Raw genomic sequence first — 27,211 nt, 5'->3', positions numbered from 1 at the left:
TTGTATACCAAATATCGTTGCAAGGGCTCAGCAATAAAACAGTTGTGGACTTGGGGTTGATCCAACCACACAATAGCACATCTTTATGCAATATTTCCTCTTTCAACATCCGTCTCCAACACTGTAATTCACTGACAACCGTCGGTTCATTTTAATTCCAAAATTTTAGCCCAGAACACAAAGCAGTTTAGAGTCTGAATTCCTGTGTGGGCATATTAATTATTCGAATCACTAGTCCAAATCATGTTCAAAAGAGTGCTTGCTGGGAATCCTTCAGGAGCAGACTGATCCATTGCTTATTATCGCCTACTAGATTATACAGTAAGTCAGAAGCATGCTCAGTATTTCCTATCAACAATACTGTATATAGCTTGCTGTTGTCAGAGAACTGAATGATGGTGAATGAAGGGAAAAGCGGTGAATATATGTTAGAGAACATATATATAAAATGATCCAGTGAATTGATGTAGTCACTACTGGGGATTGGCTTGGAAACTTCTTAGCCGAGTCGTTTTTAGAAAAATAAAGTATCCCCAGGCAGATGGGAGAGGCTGTAAAACCTAATGCTATGTTGAATGAGGCTTCTTATCTTGCAAACCACCTTGCAGATAAATACATGCAGGGAAGAATCATGCCGGTTCTGTGATACAGAAGGTTCCACTGTCTTTGGTGAGAGAAGCGATAGATCAGTTTTATCTTGCACATGGGGGGGGGGCAACTGTACTTTTGTGTATTTTAGCCTTTGTGTTGTTACAAAAATAAAACCATGAAGTTTTGTCCATTTTGCCTTTTTGTGCCTGAAGTGGGCACAATCCAAGCCAGCTGCTTCAATGGTAGGGTAGTCATTCAAATGAGAAACATCTTCTGCTCTTAAAAGACAACTACAATATATTCACTCTGTTGAATAACCAGTCGTGCATTCCTCACTTGCCAGTATAATGGGACCTTCAAAAGTAGAGAAGTTTCACATGACCTTAGCACATATGCCTGACTTTCAGTGCCTGAAAGGAATGACCTCCATCCCATTCATCATAATGGCTTGTTAACACTCAAATCCACTGTTTTGAGGGTTCCCCGCCAATATTAACCCATACGAGACCTGAATGGAAAGGGGCACGCTTAGGCAGAGGTCACACTTAGCTGTGGTGGCTAAATTTCCACTGCCCCAAAGAACAGGCTTTTCTTGTGGGCAGCTTTTGTCGCTACCCCTCCACAGAACTGGCGCAGGCTCAGAGTCACAGGCATTAGCCAATTACGTAGCAGACGAAAACAGGATAATGTTTTACTTAAAGATACCATGGGGCAATCAACACAAATGCAAATGAATGCATACACCACTTATATTACTTGATATTTACTTATAACCTCCATATTTTATTCATGAATTTTACAATTCCAAATATAATGAAACAGTTAGAGTACTTTATTACAAAGCTTATAAAATAATTAAATATTACACTTATATTTTTTGCTTTTTTTACACCATAATTCATACTTTGTGACACTACCATTTTCTTTCCTCAGTTGTCACTTAGGGAAGTGAGCAAAGAAATATAAAGGAAAAGCTATGCATTAATAAATTAATTATTTTACATCAAATAATAAAAAGGACACAATTATAAAAACAAAACAAAAAAACCCTTGTAGTTTTCCTAGAAAAAAGGTTATAATTACACAATGTCCAATATCAAGACAGAGCGGTGTAGGTTGAGATATGTTTCCAATCATCATTTCTTAAAGTATCATAGAATACATGTTTTTAATTTAAATTGTTGCAAAAGGAACTGCTAATTTTAAGTGACCACTGTCTGGCATTAGTGCTGAGCTGGCTAATCTTGCACCGAAACGATACTTTACAAAAACAGTAAAACTGAACTACATTCATCAAACAAAGTTGTGGGATTGGGTGGAATTAGATAAATATGTCCCTCATAGGCACTCCCCAGAAAATTACAGTAGAACACAGCTCTGTCTCAGAATGGGTTTGGCAAATAGGTTGGGTATTTTTTCAATGCAGAAACTTTTTAAATTGTACCATTTGATATATAGTGTCACCGAACATCTTGATACTGAATGAGTACAAATATCATTACGTTTACATTTCTTTTGTTTGCTGGTGGATTCTGAACTAAATAAAAGTATTAGGAGAATGTATAAAAATAGAATTGACTTTTATTTGGTTAGAGTAAATCATCCACTTTTCTTTTTCATATTTTTTTCATATAACCTGTGTGAATAAATAACTATTTAGCGAAGTTTAGCATGAATTAATGGACTGTAATATTCTTGTTATTTCCTTTGGGTAATGGATGAATCAAAATTTGCAGAGAGATTTGAGATTAAAAGGAAGACATTCTTCAGTATCTTGGCATTCAAACAACCTAGCTTCTGAAAATAACTACTTTAAAATATCAAGTTTAAATTTTAAAATTACATATCTAATGAGCTTAGAAAGTTGAAAACATAACCGTTGAGCTCAATAAATCTGAGTTCCTTGAGTTAGTTGAAATATGAAATTCTATTTTACTTGTAACACAGCAATATTAAAAGTCCAAATATTCTAGCGCTGAATATTTCTAGGAATACATTTCAAGTTACTAGTTAACCACCTCTGAGTTTCTACACAAAGCAGAAAATTAATTCTTCAAAACAATAAAAACATTAGCATGATGCAAAACTTGCTTTTCCAGCAGCAAGTGTAATAGAGAAGCACCATATATCTTTGTAGTGCACTATTTACTTCTTGTGGTCACACGTGTGACACTGCGTTCTCCAAACAACAGCCATTTGAATGTCTCTCTGTGAAAGTGGCAGTAAACAGCTTCCTTACCCTGGGAAGATAGCATCATAAAAAAAAAAGAAAGGAAACGCTTTTGATAGTGGGATCTGTCATGCTGCCTGCCATGCTGTAACCTTCCTCCTTGAGCTCCCAATCTCTTTTGCTTTGCATTCTGGTAAATTAGCCAGAAAAGGCTTCCTTGCCTTAATTTCTTCCTCATAACATATGACAGTGCAAAATGACACGTTTAAAGAAAGAAGAACTGCCCCTCGAGTCTCAGTGTTCAAGTGATCCATAGTACCCTGTACTTTAGTGAGGTCAGCAAATAAAGAAAAAAAAAGAAACATTCCTTTTTCAACATATATCCAACAATTACTGTACCTCAGACATTCCCTTAGAAACAATGTCTCTTCCATCAGTGGTTTATGTGGCACCATGTCTTGCCTCAAAGCAAAGTTAATTCCAACATAAATTGAAGAGAATCCTGTCACTGAAGGGTTCAGATAACACGCTGCTATCAGTTCTTCTTCGTGCATGATTTACAACATTGCTTGCCATAAAATTTGTGGTTACAGACACCGTGCTGGGGTACCAGATGACACCAGGTGAAGAAATCCACACAAGAAGGATCATCTGAAGGAGACATATGCAAGCAATACGGTAAGACTGTGTTTTAGCAAGTCTACAAGTCAGGCAATAGTTCTGCACGCTTGTATGCATTTGGTAATACTAAAAACACGATGGGTGACTCAATTCAAAGAAGAGGAACCATGAACTAGCTTTCATCTCAAAAATACTAGTTTCTTTTTTAATTTGTTAAGAGATTTTTAATTTATTAAGAGATCAAATTTGTTAATTTGATAGAGAGCTAATGTAATAGGAGGGTCAGAGGCTAAAGGAATTTAAAAATTTAGAGCACACTTTGAAGTTCAGGAAAACAGGAGGAAGTTCTACTGTAGAGGATAAAAATAGTCATTTGTGTTTTCATCTCTGATTACACATATTGTTCTAAAGCCAGGTACTTGTACAAATGAGCCTGCTCCATGCTTGATGCTGATTGCTTGTTGCCATCAACATCACATGGAGTGTACCTGCACCTCAAAGTAGTGTCAGCTTTGAGTGTATGTGCATGTACACACAAAATGCATGGAAATCTGAATGCATGGACCCTACGTGGTGCACATGTGTGCCCAAAGTGCTCTGCTATGTGTTTGTGTTCCAAGACTTTCTAGAGGGACTTATTTCTCTCCGTTTGACTATGCAGGAAGCCTAAGAAATCTCTCTTCTTAGACACTTTAGTTAGGTGGCATGAATCAGGCTTTTAGGACTTTGACTCAGCCATGTTGGTGAAACCTTAATTAACTGCAATGGGAAAAGAGACAGGCTGACCATGTTTAGTTCTGAAAAGCCCAGCTTTTAATCACAAATACAAATAAACCATATTTTTCAATTAAGGTTTTATTTCACTTAAATTTATGTACAGATCATTTATACACACAGCCCAGTCGCTTTAAAAACATTTCATAGCTGCTCCTTTCTACAGTTTTGTAGTGGATGCTTTATGTTTCTTTAAAAAAGCAGAGTGATGATTCATATGGATGATTTATAAACAAATTCACCACGTCTGAGAGAGCAGTAAGACATTTAAATGAGGTTTAGCAAAATTTATAGCTAAACTGAAATCTCCTGTGAGCATGGGAACAGATTCCATTCGACTCTCGGAACTACTGTTTACATGGTCAATAAAAGGAATTTACAAGGAGACAGTGAAGAAAAATCTAGCCACCGTTGCCTGTGTTCTCAGATCAGCTAAGTTGAGTCACAGAAGATAAATGCTCCCTCACATAGCACAGACAACTTCTTCCTATTCTGTGGGCCAGGAGTCATCTCCGTCTCTCTATAGGAACTTCTTTTGATTAGTCACCGCTTTGCTTTTTTTGATTCCCTTTTATATCATGGCAAAGGTGATTTTGTATACCTTTATCGCCCTCAAATTTATTTGAATGAATAAGAAAAGAATTTAATGATAATAATTTTTTAAAAGATGCCATTTTATTCCTCAGTTTTTGAAAACGTAAGCCTGTCTGTAAATGCTAATGTTATGTAAAGAAAATACTGTCCTTGAACAAACAGTTGTCCAGGAACTAGGAAGCTCAGTACTGAACTGCAGCCTTTCCACTCACAGCGTTGCCTTTCTATTCTTAACTGAGTGTCAGCAGGGATGCAACTGGGAGTTCAGCACCAGCTTTGACATTACTTCACTTACTGTCCACCAGACAGAATTTGCCACTGGGAGGACCCAAAGCAGATAACAGATGAAAAACATGCACAGCAGAAAGTGAGGAAAGTTGTTCTGATTAAGTCAGGAAGAAGCTCTCCTGCCATGGAAGGGTAAACTTTCAAAAATTACGAATTACTGTTTAAAAAAAATGTATAAGCGCTGAGGAGGCAATGTTAATAAATCTTTATGCCCCTTTTGAAGATTGGAGTGCAATGCTAACATTACAAAGGTATGGCTGAAAACTTTACTCTTGGGACCTAATCCAAAGACCATTGGAATGAACACAAAGAGTCCCACAAACTTCAACAGATGTGGATCAGGCTGTCAGTTCCTTATTTCTATTTACTCAAGTATTTATATGTTGTTTAAATTTTCATTCATTTTAAGCGGTTGGATTTACTAGGAGTTACGGTGACCGTAACTGCATCTAACAGAGGGATGGAAATGACCCAGTTTGTCTGGGAAAGTGTGTAAACTCTCCCTGAAACATTAATTTCTTGACTGTGATCACTGAGCTGGAGCTGCACAGCTGATAATAGGGACTGATTTGCTTCAATGTGATTCCAGCACAGCTGGTTCCCTCTCTTTTTGCTGGTTTAGACAGAAAGTTAGAGAGCAGTGAAGAGATAATTGATCTCTAGAGCCTGACGACCCAGTTATAATAAAGGGGAAAGGGCTCCTGCAGATGTGAGGAGAGAGAAAAACAGGCCAAGGCCAAAATTAATAACAGACATTGCTCCAGACATGAAATATAGCAGAGGAAGGCAGGGGTGAAAGAAAAGTGCTTGCTATATCGTGACAGAAAAGGATGTAATACAGAAACTCCAAAGTACAGCAGAACTTTTTAGGAAGGTTAATTTGAAGTGTTAAGAACATTTATTTACAAAAACAGCAGAACTATGCATTTATCCCTTTTAGGACCATTTCATCTATATATCCTTGTTTGGATTCAGGTCCCCTGATATATCAGGTTGATACTCTGCATGTCTTGAGCTGATGCGGTAGAATGGTCTGTTAAGCTATCACTGGGTTTCACAGGGTTTCTGTGCACAGTGAATGCAGGAATTGGTACAGATGGGGGGTGGTTGGCTAATGTCAATTTACAAGCTGCAGGGCCAGAGCTTGACCTTTGCTCCCAACTCTATTACCACCTTGCTCTTGCGATCTGGCCTAGGTTTTATAGGGGTTACTTTCAGCTCCCAGTTTTAAAATAGTAACAAGACAGTTAATGTACAGTATTTTGAAAGTTAATGTTTAAAGTGCTTTAGCATACCTAGATCACTAGCATTATATGGGACAAACCTGGACCTCCATGAGCTTTTTTCCCGCAGTTAAGAAGGAGTCACAAACTGAGTTTACAGGAAGGAGTTACACAGATTGTAAGCAAATATATGGGATGGGGTTAATGCACCGCTCTCTTTCTGTGGTGGTTCTGAGAGAATTCCCCTTCCATCATTCAGAGTGACACAAAACCTCTTGCTCCTCTTGCTCCTCTAGAATTGCAAAACACACTGAAGAGGTGGAGAGGGATACAGTAGACATACAAGTGGGGACAGAGCTTAACTTCATGTTCCCTGACTGCATGTCATACACTGATCAGAAGCGGTGAGAAGTACATTCTAGACAAAGAATTTTTGGACTCCCAGGATATGCGTGCAATCTGAAGCTTGGGCAGACTTCAAAAGACTAAAAATAAATGGTAAATTCTTACTGCTTAGTTCAAAAGTTGCTATTTTTAATCATAAAACAGTACCAGCATAGGATGCCTCTACGTTATTCAACAAGATAGTCTAAAGATGCAGCTCAGAACCAAATGGCATAACTTTTTGACATACTTTTCTTTTTAACATACTCCTGTTTTTAAAATACCCTGTGCCAGTTGTACTCTCCAGTCTGCTTTAAGAGGGTTCACTTTGAGAAGAGACATGCTGTAGTATCAGAGAGTAACTGTAAAGCTGGAAAGTCTGGGAAAAAATCTTTTATGAAGGAACATGCCAAATACTAATCTTCAGTGGGTGTAACTGGAAAAGGTGATTTTTGCTGGATATAGAGTTCTAAGCAACCAACGCTGCTGCAGCATGTAGAGCTGAGTTTTACCTCTTTTCACAGGGACTGGGCAGAAGTTAGTATTGCAAGCTCTCAGGACTGCTGGTTTCTGATGGGGCAAGCACCCAGAAGCTGGTCTTCCTTGGCGCAGGCAGTGTACGCTCCGGGTTTGCACTCCCCCTCCACATGTTACTGTACACTGTAGAGAGGAAAAAAGTAAAAGCCGACTTCCATCATAGAGACTCTCTGGGAGCCCATGAAAGCCATGGGCTTTGGATGAGACTTTCAAAGAGAGAGAGGTCAGGATCGGATGTGTTGCTGTTCAGCAACCCCCATCAGGACCAACTTTTCAAAGATGTGTGCATCTGTTCTCCCTTCCGAAAGTTTGGTTATTTAAGGACTCAGCTGAAAATTTGGTTCCTTACTTAGGCATCGAGACAGAAACTGAACATTTCAGAAAACCTGTTCCTGATTGTCTGCACTGATTTCTTTTGAACTCTGAGCCTCTGGGCCCAATCCTGCTCTCTGAACAGAGATAAAACTCCCATTGGAACCATAATTATGGCAGTATCTGGGGAAAAACACTATGCGTTTGCAGGAAGATCTATGAAGTATTTTAAAATGAATAAGCCTTTTACTTGTATGTGTTTCATGAAAAGTTGTCTTTAAGATAAATGTGATCATTTTCATCTGATTACAATTGTCAGGCATACATTGTTTCATGTAAATGTTATTAAATGAGTGTGTGTCCCATTGATATGTGACTCATAAAGTAGATAAGTTCCAGAAATTCAGAAGCTTGTTTGCAAGAATGTAGAAACAAATACAGACTGATCCCATAATTAATCATAGTATTTAGGGAATTCCAGGCAATCTGTGCAGATGCTCAAATACATTGTGCATATAGATATGTAATAGTTCAACCACAGTGCAGTTCGAGGAAGACTGAGAAGAAAGCATTGGAAAATGAGCATGGAATGTAGTGCCTCTCGAGCATGAGTATCATTTTTAGGTGACATCCTTCAGTTTCAGGACAAAGAAATGAGCTGCACCAAAGTACATGATGGATGTGGACCAGCTGCATCATGTTTCAGTGGCTGTGTGGTGTGATCTTCTTTAGGGAATGGCTACGTGCAGGAGACACCTGTGGACTGTTAGTACTGGAGATATCTCCTCCATACAGTTGGACATTTGACTACAGCACAATGTAAGACTGGAGCTAGCTTTAATCTAGGTAGCTTGGACTCACATTGCCCTAACGTCACAGTGCTGTGGTCTTCAGTATTTTACGCCCACCAGGTGTTTGTGCCACTCCCGCTAGCGTCCATTCTGTGGCATATGATACCACAGCTTTTCTAGGTTTGGTGCCCTCTAAGCCCAGCACTGCAACCTCACCTTCTAATTATGGTGGATACACTGTCCAAGAGTCAGCAGTCACATTGCAGTTGTTTTGTTCTTTAATGCTGTGTAGTGAAAAGCACTAGGGGATGCTACTTGAGCTATTGTGTAGAGAAACTTACTCCTTTTGTAAACTCCGTAAAAGCCAAGACATGAAATAGTGCTGGAGGAAGAGTGCTAGCCAGGACAGGGAGAGAGAGGTGAGAAAGCTTCCCATTCCTACCTGCTGCCAGGGTGAGGAATACCAGCCAGACACCATGTTATACAACGTTTGTGATGGACAGGCTCCATTGTTACAAGCTTCTTCCAGGTCGGTGTTTGGTTTCTTGATGTTTCTACATCTTCTCTGAGGAAAGGTGATCAATTTCCCATGGATGCTTTTCTCACTGCATTTTAGTTCTCGCTTTTGTACACCTGGGCCACAGGAGGCTGAGCACTGCAAAGGCAAAGTACACCTTTTAAATCTACAGAAACACATTCAGATAAAGGAGAATGTACTCGTGCAACAGACCCCAAATTATGCAAAACTACAAAAGCATTATACAACTAAAACCACAAAGACCGTGTTCCGTAATGGGTAAACTGAAACATGAATCCAAGTCAGTGAAAGTCCTGAAAAACAAAGACATCAGGGTACATCTAACTACATCGGGGTGTAAAGAGCTGTGTCTTTTTATAATGGCTTGCCTACAACACCTGATTTTCAAATGACAGCTCAGCACTCTCTCCCCCACATGGTTTGTGTGTGTCCCTGAGTCATTGTTTCCAAGAGCAGCAAAGGAAGGCAGTGAGCCATGTAACCGCACCACTTTACCTCACTCCAGGAAGAAATCACCCACTGGAGTCGGTCATTTTTGGGGCAGCGTCCTAGCACACAGGTCTGCTGGGATTCAGGTTTATGGTCTCTGCTGCACATACTTTCAGGCAAGATTTTAACCTTGGGAGAACCAGTACTTTTGCAGTAGACATCCCGTTTCTTAACACCTCTCCCACAAGTCTTGGAGCACTGTGGTGGAAAGAAATACTCATTTGAACTAGAGGAAATGAAAATTGGCATTATTTGTATTTTACAGCAGAGCATAGAAACCATGGCTAATGTACTGTGTAGCTGCCATTATAATATAAGTAAACTTGAAATTCTATTGGTAAATAAGTAACAGTAACATCTGTATGTCACTTCTAAAACATTGTTCTCAGTGCTTTCTTAATGTAAACTATGAACTCTTACAGCCCCCACGTAGGACAGATAAGTAATATCTCACTTCCGTAGATGAGGAAAGTTGGACTTGTGAGCAAAATGCTTTTTTCCCTGGACAGCATAGTTGAAAGCTCGTCCTAACCTCCCATCTCAAAATCTCCCACGGCAAGATGTTCTCAGCTATTTGTTATTTTGTCCTCACCTTGGCCTAGAGGGATGAGAGAGAGGCAGAGAAAACTACCCAGGGAATCTATACATAACTCCTTCACCAAATGAATCTCACTACAAGACAGAATCTGATACAGACAATGGTTAAGAAGTTTGACCAAAGGTATTTTAATTGCCAAGATTACAACTGAAGCTTAGGACAAGTCACCAGTGAATGAACATGCATTGCTGAACTGTGGTTCAGTTGAAAAGACGTTCTATAGTTTTCATTGCCTTACCATACAACAAAATGCACGAATGAGCCAATTCTGATGAAATGAAGAAAGAAACAGCCCTGAAGTAATGCTGCCAGCTTTCTGCCTTGTTGCATCCTCTTCTAATTGTTCTTCTTTTTACTAGTAATTAAGGGGCACATTCCAAGGAAGAACCCTGCACTATCACTATCCGTATTAAATCACAAACGTTTTTAAAAGATTTCATGAAAACAGAGTTGTACTGAGGATGCAACAGAAATACCTGCATTTTGCATTTTTTTCCTTTTAACTCCTTTGACCCTGTGATATAACAGCTTTCAGCTGAATCTTAAAATCTTCACTGACTTGTTCCATAGGCCTGTGCACTACATTTCTGCAGGACTTGTGGACTTAATTTTCATAGGCTTATTTGAAAATCCCAACTGGAATTGAACACCTCCTAAAGAGGAGGAGAATGGATTTTTTTTTTTTTTTTAATTTTAGAGGAAGGCAAGTTTGAAAGTATGAACGTGTTTGTTCGTTCTTTTTAAGTATCTAATCATCATACCTGGTTTTTATAATATCTCCTGCCTTACTAAGGTTTCCTTCACATACAGTGGAAGAAAAAGTTTCTTTTTGAGTGTTAAAACTCTGTTATGTTGACTGTTGAGTAGTTACTTGTTTGTCATAGTACATTACAGGGCACTCCCCTGGAGAGGCAGTCTGTGCTTCTCAGCTGGGAATGCTTAGGTCAAGGTGTTCTTGAACACCTAAAGAGTAACAGTATCAAGAAGTGTACACAGAAGTAATAGATTTTTCAGTAAATTTAAATCCACCCTGAATCTCACTAAATGAAGATGGAAAAATAAAAATAATGTAGCTCCTTTTGATATGTGTACTGTCAGCTCTCTCTTAAATCCCAGATTTCCCAGTACTTCATTTATCCTTACATTAACAGTTCATACCAGCAGCAATAGTAGTGAAAGAAAGAGCAGAGATGAGTTTTGTGTAAGTGTGTGTGTGTGTTTTTTAACTCAGGCTGGTTTAATGTCAGGCAGTTCACACGTTTGTGAAGCAGGGTGTGTACGCACAGGAATCTGCCCAGGGGCCTTATGCCCCTCATGGCAATTAACTGCAGCAGTACTCTACTTGCAGTCGAAGAGTTACTCTAACAAAGACAAAAGTACAGAAGTGATTAGTGAATGTGTAAATCACAAATTTATCAACCCACAATTCACATATGTGTGTTCATTAATATGCAACTCTAACCCCAAATATTTCTTCATTCCTTGACTGCCTGTCATCTCTGAGAAAAGTTAATATTGTGGTGGGAAGTAATCTCAGAGGGGGGTTAATGGCTTTGAAGAATTCATAGAGCTTTAAGTTATGAAACCAGAAAAAATTACCCATCTGTTTGTATGTACCAAAAAGGACACCACGTGTCCACTTCTGGCAAGCCCTCCTGTCCGAGCACTTAGGAAGGCTAGTTAAAATATACACGTATTATCTTCATGAATAGAGCCACTTGCAAAATACTGACCTTCACAAAGTCTGCACTATTCTTTCTGAGCAGAGTTTTTGGCAATATTTTCATTATGCCAGCAGACAAAAATGTAAGTTTTTCCACAAATTACCTGAGACCATAGGCCAGGGCTCCATTCAGGTGGGCAGTCCTGGCTATTGCACATCTGCACCTGTGTAGGGGTGCTGACAGGACACAGGGAATGGGCCACTACCTCCTCTCTTTGGAAAGCCCTTTTCTGGACACACTGAATGAGACGACTTTGTTGCCCTCCTCCACAAGATTTGCTGCATGCGCTCCATTCGCCTGTTGACCAGCTTAAAGGAGAAAATGTATGTTAGAAACACAGGAGTCCAGTTAGCTTTGTAAAATCAATACATATGAGCCACCTATCAAATGTGAATTATTCAGGGATTCTGCTTAGCGTACTCTCCTGATGTATCTGTTCAAGCAATCAAAAAGCCTTAGTTACATAATCTATCTTCAAAGCATGGAACATTTTGCTAGGGATGAAATATAAGTCACACAACTAGAAAAACGAGTATTACTTATTTACAGTTCTCATCTACCAGAACCAACTTGCCTATGAATCCGATCTGGAATCTGGAATTCCATGGGGTCTGAGAGAGATGCTGCCATTGAGGCTGGTGGAATATCTAGAAGATCTAAGGATCTGGCTAACAAATCACCATTGCTTTTTAACCGCATCTATGCTTTCAATTGAAAAAAACCCTCTCTAAAACAGGGAAACAAAAATCTTTTCTAAAGAAATGGTACAATGATCACTTTTGTCACTTTAGCTGCTGAAGAGACCTCCAAATAAACTAACAGACCCGAGGCCAAAGGAAGAAGTCAGATAGATGGAGAGAGTTCTGTAAATCAATAAGATTCAATTATTGGAAAGTTCTGCCCTTTGTTGTTATGTTTTTTCCTTTTTACATCTCTCGGAAGACAGGGCGGAGGAGGAAGATTCACCTAAGGTGATATAAGGGAAAAGCTGGCATGGCAGGGAAAGAATGGGGCCAATTTAGCTGAGCATGTACCTCCCAATGCATTTGTGCGTAGATACACTCACACAGGGCGACAAATGTTGGCATGGTGCTGTCCAGTGGTATTTATGTCAAACCTTACTGGCCTCTATTCACAAAAAAGAACTTGCTTGCTAAAATCAGCAGTCCTGTCATTAGTGTCTGGAGGATTTAAATGTCCTCAGACTAATAAATTTGGCATACAGATGATGTAGAATCTAAATAAAACAGAGGAAATTTAACCAGCAAAAGCTGTTGGGCAAATCTGTACTCCAGTCACAGGCACACCTCAGTTATGCATCACGTCACTGAAGTTACACAAAGTCTGAAGAATTACTGCCAATTGCTTAGGATAAGTTCAGTTTTGAAATGTTAGTAGCAGCCCAGTATTTCTATTAATGAAGCACTAAGTGGGTCCCCAGCCTTTGTGGAGCACTTTGCAAACATACAACCAAGTGTCTTCGTCCTCGAAGGCTTACAATTTAAGACCATAAATAACAACTAGATAGGAAAACAGAAGTGAAGAAACAAAGGAAATTATGAATGACTAAATGATTACTCAAGTTGAGAACTCTTATTCAAAGACCCAGCACTGAAATTAAACTAAAGATACTAAAACAACAGTTTTACAGATTTTTAATAATTTATGCCACAGAAAAGGTTCTCGTCTCAAATCCGACTGCTTGGCCTATCCTACTTCCACAGTTTCTCAGCATCAGTCCTGTCACCACTGGAATAGCTGCTTACATACAGTTTTAATGACAAGAAAGCTTTTTCTTCTTTTTTCTTTTCTCACTGTGTGAAAGATGAACAGCATCCCATTTGCCTGTCTGTTCACATCTGCCTGAAAACAAAGCTAATTTTAATTTGTAAAAAATGTATAAAAAGCCTATTTTGGAAAAAACCCTTTGGGAATAGAAGAAATCCCGACTCTCAGTCTAGTAACTTCAGGAACTGCCAAAAGTAGTGGGAAAGATAAAAAGCACTAATTTAAGGACAAAGAAATTTTAATGTGAAAAGTCAGTAGTTATGTAATTCCAGAACATGTCAGAAGTTTCCTTTTTGTCTGATTTATAAATATTTGTACTATTGAAATACAAACTTCTGGAAAAAAGTTATAGTTTTAATCCATTTTACCACTTTTAATCAGTTTGCCTTGATGCTTCTGGCAACGGTGATTGGTAGAGCAACCAAAAGTGTTCATTTTAAGCGTTTATTCACCATAACTACCCAGAAAGTTCCCCTCTTCACAGAGGAGAGGGCAATAAACCTACTTTAATGTCTTCTAGTAAACTGCCACTTTCCAAGATTATCTGGGCTGTGATCCAAGAGTATCTTTCATTAGCTCAAATAATAACTAAATAATTATGACCAGATTTGGCAGCTGTGAAATCCAACAACAACAGTGTGCAGTACTGATGCCTTTCTGTGTTCTTACTGTTGGGACAGTAGTTTGTTCCTACGCAGACTACTAAGTCTCTGTTCTTATGCAGTAATTATTCCTCACTGATCTTTATGTCTGGAGCATCTTTTATGTCAGAAAACTGACATGCTTGTACCTCATCTATTATTCTCCTCCTTCCCTTGCCTATTATGCCTACCATATTTGGTTTTGCTTAATGTGCTGGGTATTAAGCATTCTTTGTGTCCTCTGTGGTATTTATTAATACTACATTTTTTGATGTTGGCAGTCTTGGGTTTATGGGAAATATTACATGCCGTGACTTTCTGGGCAGATTGCTCAGCAGAGATGTTCTGGCTCAGTTTCACTCAGCTGAATGGCAATCTGTTAATTTAAGACATGGTCCTACATGTAGATCCTCCATACATTAATATATCCTAAGGATTTTAAAAATAATTAATTAGTGAGTTGAATTGTTTTTCCCTAGAGGTGGCTTGGGGCTTTTACGGTTTTTCTTTTTGTACTCTTTTTAGGGTTCAAGTCATTAATTGTGTTTTAAAGTAGTAAATCTAAGAATATCAGAGCAGTTTCAGCATGAAAACATTGCACTGTGTGTCAAAATGGATATTCAGCATTTTCAGTGATAGGTAAATCAGTGGATTGTCAAAATACATCGGGTTCTCTGGTTAATAGAAATGGAAATTCTGTGTGTGGTCAGTAGAAATGAATATGATTTTGGTGAATCTTTATAGCATAACAATGCCACATCAAAACGAAGGTAAGCATAAACAGCTTAAAAAGACTCCTGGGAACATCATAGACAATACATTTCTGTGTACATGATACTGCGTTCATTGGATAAAAATAGCTCTGGCAGAAGATAAGTCACATATGAAAAGATTGTGTTTGGCTACAAAGATTACTTAAAATTGGTATTGAGAAAATCTAAACGCAATCTAAAGAAACTGCTGAAGCTGGAACATGGGGCTCTCATGTCACATGTTACCATTATTTCAACCTTATCATCTCTATCGTTTTGTGGTCATAGCATATAATTTGCCATTTGGAATTTGTGTACTCTGCTGTAATCTTTAAATTTTGCAGGAAATTCCATACTATTACTGGACTATTTTTTAGTATGTTCAACATATTGCAATGTGGATTTTTAAGCCGCTGCAGAACATATACATCTTTTTGCTTTGCCCCATCATCCTCTTCTGGATCAGGGGAGATGAGGAATGCTTCCTATTAAACTTCATTAAATGTGTTATTTTATGAAGAATGGGAGCAGGCTTAGCCAATTGCTTTTACCGCCCTTTGCTTTTATCACTGCAGAGTAAAACCAGCAGATGACACCAGGTCTAGAGCTTTCCTCCACTTCCTCTGCCTTCTGCTGCCTGTGTGCTTCAATGCATCTTCAACTGTCTTTATTTCACACTGACACTCTTAATTTTTTCAACATACTGCTTTAGAAAATCTCCTGTTCTGGAAGTCAAAATGTCTTGTCCAACATAGTACAGCTTTTCTAATCTTTAGTATAAAATTAAAATAATGGTAAGGTTGCAAAGTCAGGAATCCAAAAGTGAAAACAACAGCAGAAGAAAGATGGCCAATGTGTCCTTAAATCTACCCATTTATATTCTAAGCCACATAATACTGTGTTTAATTATATGAGCACACAACTTTTTTTTTTTCCAAAGGACCCCTACTACAGCTACTATAAATCAGTGTAACTCCCTTGTTTTTAAAGGAGCTCTATTGATTTAGACCAGCTGGATTCTAAATGCTTATCTGTATGTCAATGTCTTCTTTTGCATCTCACCTTTCTTAAGTCTTTTAGAAAATAAGATCGTTCACATAGGCAATGTCTTCATACTTATTTTTGTGGGCACCAGGAGCATTGCTGACGATTTATTTGGTTTAGATAGTCCTCTTCTTGGTATCATAATGCTCTGTGGGACATTTTGTCCAAAAGTCACTAATTGCACTTCACAAGACTCTTTTAACCTAATCTAATATGTGGAATCTGAGTCATGGGGCCAAGCTTCCACACGGGGAGTAGCACTTTACTCAGGAAATGGTCTTATTGATTCAAGGTGAGTAAAAGTGGCAGAAAGGGCCTTTAAGTAACTTAAATTTACTCAGTGTCACATAGCTAACCCCAGCATGGTGACAGAGCTGCAAGCAATCCTCAGGAGGTCTTGCATTAGCAACATTAGAAATACCACCTCTATTATTATCATTGGGCAGAAGCCTACACAACTAACATTTTTAAACAATTACTGTTTTATGTTACAGAATAAAAGCAGGTTCATCTAGCAGGCTATATAATTCTGTGTGCCTATCGGAGAGGACTTCTTTCGTGGCAAACTCAGTCATAAGGCACAGCGAAAAGGTACAAAAATAAAGAGAACTTACTATGCTGGGCAGGGATTAGTATTGCATAATTTTGTTTCAGTTAAAGGCTTCGTCCTTGGGCCACAAAAGGAGGAATTAACTCGTGTACGATGATCTTCTAAACAAATTGCTTTTGCTGTAATATGTCCTATGGAAGTATTAGAAAAAAATACAGTAAAATAAACGTTTACTCAAAATATAAGAGAAAAAGTAGTAGGGAAGAATTTTAACTAAACAAGTCCAAGCTCATCCTTGGTACAATTCCACTGACTTGAACTAAATAAAATACGATTTAATTTGGCAACATGTTTTTAACATTAATTTCCTTCTCTGTAACAGAGGTACTATTGAAGTCAGATGAAACATTTTAGTTCTAAACAGCATATTTGCAGAATCTTCCCCCAGCAAAAATCAGTAATTCTTCAAATCCTAATTCCCTGCAGAAACTAGCAGTGCTTGCTTAGTGCTCTCCTCATGTACTTGCAAACTGCTACAAAACATTTTGCAACTTTTTACAGTATATCTTTACAGACTTCAGAATTCTGCAGGTTCCTGTACCTAAACTCTATTTTATAGATTTAGCTTTTCATTGAGATGTATCATTCACCTCACACATGGTTCATTGGGCACAGCAAGTCAAATTTGGAAACACGGTTGTTTCCATCATCTTTATATCCATGCTGCAACCTTCATTTGTTTTAAAGGGAAGCAAGAAAAATACAGTTGTCATATTTTATGTCTGCAGTGCTCCTGGTGGGTCTTTCTTCCATAAACAGTCTACTGAGATGCTGTGAAGTCTGACAACTAGCAAGATATTCTTGAATTTCCCCTTGACTTTTTTGCCAATACAGGAGCATAACATGGCATTTCCTTGGTCACCCAATCCTATTCTTTGGTATTGAAGACAACTGCATCATATAGTCTTATTTATATGACCCAGTTCCAATTTAAAGGCCACTAAAATTTTAATTCTCAATTCTTTTTGCAGGACTTCCCACATGCAAGTTTTCTGCTGTCATTACATCCCAGAAGTACTTTCACTGACAGAACATCCAGGATTTAGGAAAACAAATAGACGGTTTGCACAAAGCAAATACCTAGAGGAATATGGTAATAAGAAATCCTTAGCTTATATAGAATTTCAGATTCTGACCTGGCAGAACTCAAATATTTGTAATTAAACAGTGAGAAGATCAGGGTGCAACTGTCAGTAAAGGTCTTGATAATATTTTAGTCTTCAATTACTCTCTACAGATAAGATAAATTTTACTGATTATTTGGTATCTTTCTATGTTCCCAAATTACAACAACATCAAAGCACATATTTAATTCCCACATTACTTCAACAGCAAGATATCATATGCCTATGGATTGACCTAAAGAAAAAATTCATGTAAGTGACATGAACTGAGACTGGCATGAATTTCTTTTTACTATAAAGGAAGTATGAAGGTACTTCATTTATGTTATAAGTTGTCAGATAAAAAAATAAGGACCAGGTGTTCAGTGTAACCCCCTGTATGTATTGATACACGTTTGCAAAATTAAAGGTAGCTGAAATGTTTGAGATGCTTAAAAAAATTAATAAGAAGAGGATTGGCAATTGGAAAGTTACCTACCACCACCACAAGTAGCTGAGCACTCTGACTGCACTGTCACCCAGGAGTAGCTATGTTTTTTGACAGACGTCTTGTTTTCATTGTTGGTTTTGGAAAATGTATATTCCCAAGCAATCCCAGGATTTTTGCCTTGTAACAGGATCTATAGAGGAGTATTTGGGGTTTGTTTAAAAAAAGGTAAGGGATTGAAGAAAAAGAAAAGGATTCTGTCATTCTGAAGGGAGATGAACTAAACATGATACACACATAATATATTTATAGACACCATATTTGTGAAAGAATTTTCAGGAGACCTAATTTTTCAATAAACTAAAAACCATCAAAGTAATTACTAAACAGCAAAGCGTTTGCTTGAACTAACACCTGCAGGGCATATACAGAGGAGTGCAGAAATACATGGTTCAGCATAACACTCCTTTAAATCAGAAGGCATTTGACTGGTTTGGTGAAGCAGAAATACCTTCAGTAGATGTGAAATATCATCCAAAGACTTTTGGCAATGCAGTATTAGTTGCTGCCCCTGCCCCAGCTCTCAGTGCTCTGCTCCTGCAACTGGCCCTTAACAAGTGGATCCCTGCATTCACTGGGGGCTCGCTGGCAGGTGCTGGAGTTTGCCTGTGGCAGTGCAGTGGATGGATTAAGGATTTGGGGGTGGGAGAAATTTCCTCTCTCTTAGTAAGCAAAGTCCAGGCTAGCTGATTCTTCCACAATGCCTTCTATGAATGAAGAAGCAGGAAGTAAGCAGGACTCAATTGCTTTACTGAAAGAAGCCTGAGCAAAGCAGTAGTATAGCAGTGTGGGGACTGGGAACAGAGGTGGCTAGAGATGGCTTCCTCAGTTCTTGAGGCTAAGGGTATAAAATAGTATTTTCTTCTTCTTGTAAAAAACGTTTTTCAATGCGGACTGGTGATACATTTTGTTTGGAAGACCCTCAGCTGATATTTTTCTCATGATGATTGAAGCTGATAAAGCTTCAGTCCAGGAGAGCACCCATCCCTGGGTGTCTACAAGGGAAAAGGGATTGGAAAAATCTTTTATTCATGATTTTAGCATAATGTGTTAGAAAATTTATAGAAAGTGTGATTACTGACTATAATAACAATCTTTGTCATTTAACTCAGGGAGCCTAGCTCTCGAGGGTGTACTATTTTAGTGGTGAATTATATTGTAGTTTTCAGGTAGGCAACTTTCTAAAATTCACTGCATTTGTTTCAAGTCTGAATTATAATCAGTGCAAGATGCATGAACATCTGACACATACCTAAATTTGGGGAGAAATTTCTGTTTAACAACATTTATTTTAGAAACAAACTTTTTGGCAGCAAAGTGCATTTATATTCATACTTAATAGAAAAAGTGCAAGAGTTTACAGTTACAGAGCTCTACTAAGTTTTAATTCTTCTCCAGTATGAATCTGGTCATAGTAATATAAAGAGCAGGTGCAGTTAACCTCAGTTCCTAAATATGCTTTTTGATAAGCACTAGCATTTCAAGTACAATTTCAGTCTATGTTAGTGATTACCATTCAAAATATTAATAAAATATCAGGTAAGTTCACATGATGTCTAACCTGAGTGCTTAAGCAATCCATGCAGGTGGAACTGATCTCTGTATAGACTGGTTTCATAAAATAGCAACAAACTTGCATTCATGTCATTTAAGACCAAGAAATATAATAACATTTTGAAATGTAGCCAAGGGTTTTAAAGTATTCTGAAAATGTACCTATTGGAAAACAGAAATTACCCATGACAGTGAAAATTCAGACCAAATTTACATGACCTCCAGCTCAACAATGTTGAACACATGAAGGATCTGGACTGCACACTGTTTACTTTTCTAGAAGAAAGAAAAACGGATGCTATATTTTCCATTCCTAGTAGCCAAAGATTTTATTTCAGTCAGGGAACCCTAATAATGGGCCAAACTGAGAATATAGCAATTAGGACTGTAAAAGGCAAAATACTTCCGAAAGAAGTACATGCCTTCCCATTGGAAGATTCAGGTTACGAGATCCTCCTAGCACAAGTAAATTAAAGTATTTCATGTGAAAGTTTTCATCTCACCCATCCAAGATTAATTCATGAGCACCTTAGAATACCTGTGAGATTACGGAAGAAATAGATCTGAGAATGATTACTGACCTCTCCATTTTTACTGAATATTCTTGATAGAAATAATCTTACTATATCTGCTTTAGGGGTGAGTCATGTATGAATGTATGTATCACAACTATTTTACAAGAACAGGATTAAAATCAAACACTCTGAAATTAGGAAACATTAGAATTGAGACTGCTGTGCAACTTCACGCTGCCCTACACAGATGCACTCTGAATCTCTGGATCTCATACTGTCTTTCCAGAAAGCCTCTACCGCGTTCAATGCTTACAGCACATGGTGCTCACTAACGAGCATATTACAAAGTTTCCATATTTTACTTTACGCTCATTCATCAATGTGTGGGTCTGTGCCCTATTTGTTATGCTCTATTCATATCGTTACCAGTGTAACTTTTTTCAGGACCTTTCTTTTTTCCTTGGCTATTCATCACTATCTGATATAAATTTTTTATAAGATTTAACAGCCCCTTCAGATGAAGGAAAGTATCTCTTCTATAGAAATTTTTATTTTTAGAAAGCTGTCCAACTGCTGATAGCAAAAAGTCCAACTCTGTTAAAACAGCTGTTCCACAGTCACTTTGAATCTTGAACCTCAAGTCCATGGGCATTAGAGTTTCTAGAAAAAACAGGTTGCAATAATATGTGTTCACTTTACTGTCCTTCTTTTAAGGACAAATTGAGACAAATATCTGATGTGTAAAGTTTCAGAACATGTGCTTCAGGTAAAATAGGGAAAACTATATTCAGGAAAACTATTCTTAAAACAATTCCTTTCCTGGTTCTTCTTACAGACCAGACCTCAAAATGCTTTAATTTGCTTTTACTCATTGGAAGGTCCTACAAGTCGAAGGTATTAGCACAGATCTCAGCATCTTAGGCAGCCAGAAACAATTTCAGAGAGTAGCTTTATTTTCTTCTTGTGTTAGAAAAGATCTGGCTAATGTATGAACAGTCAAAGTCAGATTTCCTCTTTCATGGTCCTATGAGGATGCACTTTCTCCCATTTCAGTAGGTGCTCTGTGTTCCTTCAAGTGCAGAGGCTGAAATTCTATCTGGCCTTTTAGTAAGTCGTGTCAAAAGAGGAGGAGGTTTTGTCCATACCTCAAGACCTTGTGCAAGGGTTAGCCCTCGTCTTATTTGATTCTGACAACTGTCATAAAACTGTGCTATGTCAGTGGCTAAAAAACAAGTAAAGCTTAAAACTTTTCTAATAAAAATATCTTGAAGTATTAGACTGAACACTTGTCTTCTGAAAGTGCTCTTTACTTTGTGATAGTAGAGGCAAGAAACAGAACGAATGCATCCTGAACCACAGAATTCAGAACACGAAAGAAAGAGGATGAGAAGATAAAAGTGGCAACCAGTTTTACTCTTGTTAGAGCAATATTCTCCTGGTGCTTCAACAGAGTGAAGGGAATGAAGAGGAAATGATCTCGGACGAGTTAGAACAAGACATGTTAGCATCTATCACTTCAGAGAACAACCACAAAACGATGTAAGAAACTCACAACCTCCAGCTAAGTGAGTGCCTGTGGGGTAAATCCTGCACACCAGGCAAGCTGGGCCATACACATTTTAAGACCTTGGGCTACACCCCCTTCTTGCACATTGGAAAGTAGTCACAATTATAACAGGCAGATGCAGTGAACTTCTCTCCGTTTCCTGGCCGGCAGCTAAAGCTAGAGCCCCTTCCCACCCAGCAGACTACAAGAGGGAATGTTTACAAAGCAAGAACTGCATCACAGTCAGGTCTCTTTCCTCCCGTATCGGCCCAGCTACGTGGAAAAAGGGCAAAATCAAACTCTGGAAAAGTATCGGAGACAAAATATTGCAGGGCACAAAACCATACACTTTAAAGTCCCTGGCACTCAGCTGAAAAATAGTATACAATGTATAATGTTCAACCAGGTTTTCATCAGGAATGCAATACTATCGCAAAGTTGCAATTTTGCCAAAGTAATGAGCATATAAAAAGTTTTCTATCGTATTTTCAAACATTCATTATAAAGCCCTTCCTTAACAACACAATAACTGAAGTCTGCATATACAGCCAAGTTATCAGACCTACAAATTTGGAAAGACCTCCAGTGCTAGTCTACTTAACTGGATGCATTCCAGCATCTTTTCAGCCAACTGGCATTTGCTCCCAAATTTACAGCTGGCAAACAACCTCCTTAAACATTTCCAGTTCCTCAATAGAACTGTTTAATGTCTACCTTTAACACACCAACCACCTGACTTCAGACACAACACTCAGCAGCTCTGACCGCAGGGCGCAGAGTTATAAAATTTACAGCTTCTTGAGTTTGAAAACCACAGACTCTACGGCTGGAATCTGCCAGATCTATTCTGAAGAAAAAGAACTGTGGCTTTCGCTTAGGGCACAGAATGTTAAAACAATGGATAAATTGAATTCTCCTGAGTAAGGAACCTTTTCCTTTTGCTGCTAATTTTGATTTCAAAGCTAAACCAATAAATTTTCTGAACTAGCTGTACATCTGCTCCTTTGTTTGAGATTATTTTTTTTTTCCCATGGCTATCCTAAGTTTCCAATACAATACTCCATTTTGCAGGTCAAATTTTTAACGAGCCTATCAACATTGCTCTGTTATGATTGACTCTGTGTTTTTCAGGTGTTTTTTATTGTAAGATGTGTATGTGAAGTTACTTGCAACACTGAATTAAAAGAGGTTAACTTACACAAGATAAACTCCTCTTTCTTCCACAATATTCTGGCATATTCAAAGCATTCTAATGCCTGGCATGTAACAAGCTGAAAAAAAGACTCATTATCTCTATGAAGGACTAATAGACATTTACAAATCACTTAAAGAGTGAAGCTGAGCATAGAGAAAAACCCAGGTAAAGGAATAGCTACTGTTTACTCATATGTGCTTCATGTATTTTGATCTTTACTCATTCTGCATGTGCATAATTTACACAGTGGGCATGAGCCCAAACTTTGAATCCCAGCATACATGGTAGCTTTGATCTGAGTCTTCAAATTACATCTACATTTGCTAGGTCACTCCCATGCTTTGTAAGTCTTTGATAATTTCCTTAGGTGGATGTAACAGAGTTAAGCTATCTGCAGTGAGCCATCAGTTACACCAATAAGGGCAGATGGAGAAGTTCGTCAGTGTGGAAGACTAGTGCCTGGCTGTGTTACGCTTGCGAGACCTGCAGTTTTCATCCACTGTGAATCTACATGCTGTTTAATAAATATTGTAACAGCCAACATCCTAAGCCAGATTCTGATTTCTCTGTTCAATCAAGATTAATTCCATTGACTTTTATGAATTTACTCTGTTTTCAGTAGGCTAAATCTAAGCATGCAGCATATGATGCTGGTGGAAAACTGTTTAAAACAAGTTTTAAAACAGGACTGTTGTCTTGAACGGGCAGTTATTGGATGGGATCCTTGACAGTGGCTAACACCAGGAGCTTCAAAGGGAAGTGAGGGAACACCTGTTGGGAAAGCGCCAGTAAAGGAAGAATTACCCATTGGTTACTTAAGCCAAACCTTAAAACAAAAGGGGTTTTATCTCTTCAATATTTCTAAAGTCACTTTAAACACTACCTTAACTAAAAGCTTATGACAAACTATTGTTTTTCAAGAAAGTCCACTAAGGTCATTAAAAGGAAAAAAAAAAAATAGTCTCCTTGAAAGGTCCTGTATGATCTCATTTCTACTTCAGCTGTTTCAAATTTATCTTCTGTTGTTATTGTGTCTCCATTTTTTTACTGTTCACATGCTAAATGTACAACCTGCAGGGATACTGTCCAGCTAATCTCTCCTCACTAAGGGAGAACCCTTTTATCCGTTGTATTGAATCAACATCTGTATCTTATAAGCACATCTTAGCTCTCTTTAGCTTACTTTCTCTTTAGGGGAAATCAGTACAAATTTATCATCTAGTAGCTAATAATAAATGTAATGCTTTATAACTGCAACTTGGCTTTCTCCCAGTGGCAGCTAGATCATCAGTAAAGTCATTCCACCTGGCCTCCTTTCTCTTTTTTCCCCCTATTGATAAAGAGGAAGTGATTTACTGGTTTTAATTAGACATATGCCTGCCTTGAAGCTCCATTCACCTTCTCTTCCCGTGAATGTCTGCCTCTTTGCAAAGCATCCTTTCCATCTGTTACTTATTGCTGTCAAAATAAACTATCTTTTTTCATAAAGATTTCACAATTTCTTCATTCAATATTTCACCAAGTTTGAGGTAAACTGCAGTGAGGATACTGATCCTATCTCATCCCGAAAAACTTTACAGTGCTTTCTCAAATCATATTTGACTTCTCAAATCAGTCAAGTCTTCATCCATTTATTGATAGAATGGAAAACCAAATTATTAAACTCTCGTGTTTTTAAGTTAGTTTATCAATCCCTGGTCATGCAATACTTTTCATGTCCACATAACAGTTCAGTTTCTTTTACCCTTTCAGAATCTTTCCCATAATTTGAGTCAGTCATGGAGGGTGACTGAATATTTCAACAAATGGATGTCACCAGTGAACCTCGTATGAGTTCTGTATTGATAGAGCCCTGTGATGGCAATGTCCCTTGTGCTCTGCTAGCCTCTTCTGGAAAGTATTTTCAGCAGTTAGTGGTGCCCACTGGCAGCCCTTATTTGCAAAGCTGGATAAATGAATGATGAATTTACTCTTTGTTTCTCCTCAAGTTAGATATTTGTCAGTTAACAGAAAAACACTGACCAGGTCTTTAAATTGAAAGTGCTGACCTTAGATTACCTGTGACCAAATGACAGATAAATGAGCTGAATATATTCAACTACATTAAAAAAAAAAATTCCAGCATGTTTCCATTTAAGATGAGACAATTATGCTGCAGAAACCATATTTTAAAAACCTGGTATTAATTTCTGATCCTAGATTATCATTTAACTATCATATTTCTACCCCTTTGACCGTTGTCTGTTATTTCATCTAACATGAATCTGACCATTTCGGGAACTGCCTTCTGAACCCATGAATAGTTTTCATTTCAGCTTTTATTGGTTTCTACAAACCCACAATGACTAAAGTATCAATAATACTAACTTCAGAAGGATACAGACACACAAATTCTGAAGGGCACTGGTTCACTGGTTTTTGCCTTCCCTCCATCTGTGAAAATAATTCTTGAACAATCCAGAATGGGTTCTGATGAATTCTAAAGTCTCGTCATGCATTTACACTTCCAGTAGTTGTGTTCAGGAAATACTAGTCCTACACATTTAATTCCACGTTCATCTCACAATGTTCTCCTCCTCCTCTGAAAATATTTGGCCACCATAGTTTGTATTTTTTCTCCCACAACCTAGTTAAATTACAGATTCACTGCCCTTTGTCTTCTTTGGTATGACTCGTTCCCATAATTACATACATATAATATATGTAAATCTATATATGTGGATTTATTTTTTGGTGAAATTCCAGGCTAAATAAGAAAAGCGCTTTATCAGCCTTTTTCTTGTCCCATATCCATTTTTGAATAGTGTTTAGGACTGCAAAGTCTGATTAAATGATACATGCCCAGCTGAACTATTGAAAAACCTGATAGAAAAATAGATGCATAGGAACATACTGTACAATAAGATATAAATACAAAACATTTCGTAGAACTGCAAGGCTGAACTTGTGATATGCAAGACAATAGGGAATTTTAAGATTTCTTTCTTATTTGGGTTTCCTCCTTCTCTCTTAATACATGCTTCAGATGTCTCTTTCAAGAAAATATTTTGGAGAATGACTGCATTTCAAAGGAAGTGATTGCCTTGAGCACCGACTTGCCAGACCTGTCTGGACCCATACCTGGAGAGCACTGGTCCCATCCTCTCCTGTGAATGTTGCTCCGAGGACGTGCGTAACCTGAACTTTCTGGATACATGCAGGCTGATTTGTATTCAGAAACACAGTCAAAAACCTGGCCCGTTTGAGTCACCACACAAATGTCTAGCAAAACTATGACTACAAAATTAAACAGGCACAAGCTGTGTTAATCTGTCTGTCAGCTCATACTGGAATGGCAATAAATGCACCTACAAAACCTTATAATTTCTGCCCACCTGAATAATAAAATTTCCTGTATTTATGCACGCAGTTTATTCAATTTCTCAATACCTGAAGTGTGCATTTTTACAAGGGCTTGCACTGAAGTCTTCTGGAAAAAAAAATCTAGAAAATAAGTATTAAATTTATTTTGAATACAACCTAATTAAAAAATGAAGAAAAAATATCTAAACATTACAGGGAGAAGTTGAGATCCAAATCCTGGAAAGCCTTATCTTACTGAAAATCAACTTAATTGGATAAAAAATTGCTGGCAGGACTTTTTTTGTATGCTTCTTTGAAAATTACAGATGAGATGAGATAAAAATAAGAACAAAGCTACAATGTAGTATGCTTAAACGTTCCTTTTTTCAGCCTTCTATCGGTTTCTGGTATTTATAGTTAAGTAGGATTTGTTTCATTATTACTGCTGCAAACAGATCTTCAGTGATATGTGTGTTTTCTCATAAAAGCATATTTGTTTAGTTTTCACTGGCATTTTTGCTGCTTAGAGTTATTGGTAAATCATAAATAATGCAGATCCCTGAACACACAGTTTTGCATTTTTTCAGAATTCAGCTTGTTGAATGTTGCTTAAATTATTGAAAGGAAAAAAATCTTAACTACAGCTCATAGATATATATAATTGGGGAATACGTAACTGTAACATTTTCAGTCGTTAGAATCCCCAGTTACTAATGCCAGTGGTGTAGGTATTTCAATAAAAATACAAGGGAAGTTTAAATAAGCTCTCATAGGAGCAATAGCCTCCAGTTAAATGTTAAATCTTAATAAAACTGTTTAGAATAATTTGATAGGATGAAAATAGAAGTGTTATTTGGCATTAAAATTTTTTCTTTAATCTTTATTCTGCAAAGTATGTGCACGATATGCAGCCAAGTAAGTCATCTTGCAGGCAATTTATTATTCATACTTTAGCTCTGTAATAATAGATTTCAATCTA

General features: G+C 37.8%; 1 protein-coding gene across 3 annotated transcripts in view; it reads right to left on the bottom strand.

The window, feature by feature from the left end:
- Positions 1 to 2,501: 2,501 nt before the first annotated feature.
- The window catches only part of ADAMTS18 (ADAM metallopeptidase with thrombospondin type 1 motif 18), a 79,249-nt gene continuing 54,539 nt past the window's right edge, over positions 2,502 to 27,211 (bottom strand). For all 3 annotated transcript variants that reach the window (XM_076349085.1, XM_076349086.1, XM_076349084.1), the window contains 7 exons: positions 18,072 to 18,213; positions 16,474 to 16,600; positions 11,738 to 11,942; positions 9,319 to 9,510; positions 8,728 to 8,940; positions 7,158 to 7,305; positions 2,502 to 3,412 (listed from right to left, as the gene is read on the bottom strand). In XM_076349085.1, coding sequence (XP_076205200.1) covers positions 3,297 to 3,412; positions 7,158 to 7,305; positions 8,728 to 8,940; positions 9,319 to 9,510; positions 11,738 to 11,942; positions 16,474 to 16,600; positions 18,072 to 18,213 — 1,143 coding nt within the window. In that variant the 3' untranslated portion in view covers positions 2,502 to 3,296. The remainder of the gene's footprint in view (positions 3,413 to 7,157; positions 7,306 to 8,727; positions 8,941 to 9,318; positions 9,511 to 11,737; positions 11,943 to 16,473; positions 16,601 to 18,071; positions 18,214 to 27,211) is intronic.

This window comes from Aptenodytes patagonicus, chromosome 11, assembly GCF_965638725.1.
Source record: "Aptenodytes patagonicus chromosome 11, bAptPat1.pri.cur, whole genome shotgun sequence".
Taxonomy (NCBI): domain Eukaryota; kingdom Metazoa; phylum Chordata; class Aves; order Sphenisciformes; family Spheniscidae; genus Aptenodytes; species Aptenodytes patagonicus.
Note: the sequence above shows the minus strand (reverse complement) of the source record. Positions and strands in the feature narration are given on the sequence as shown.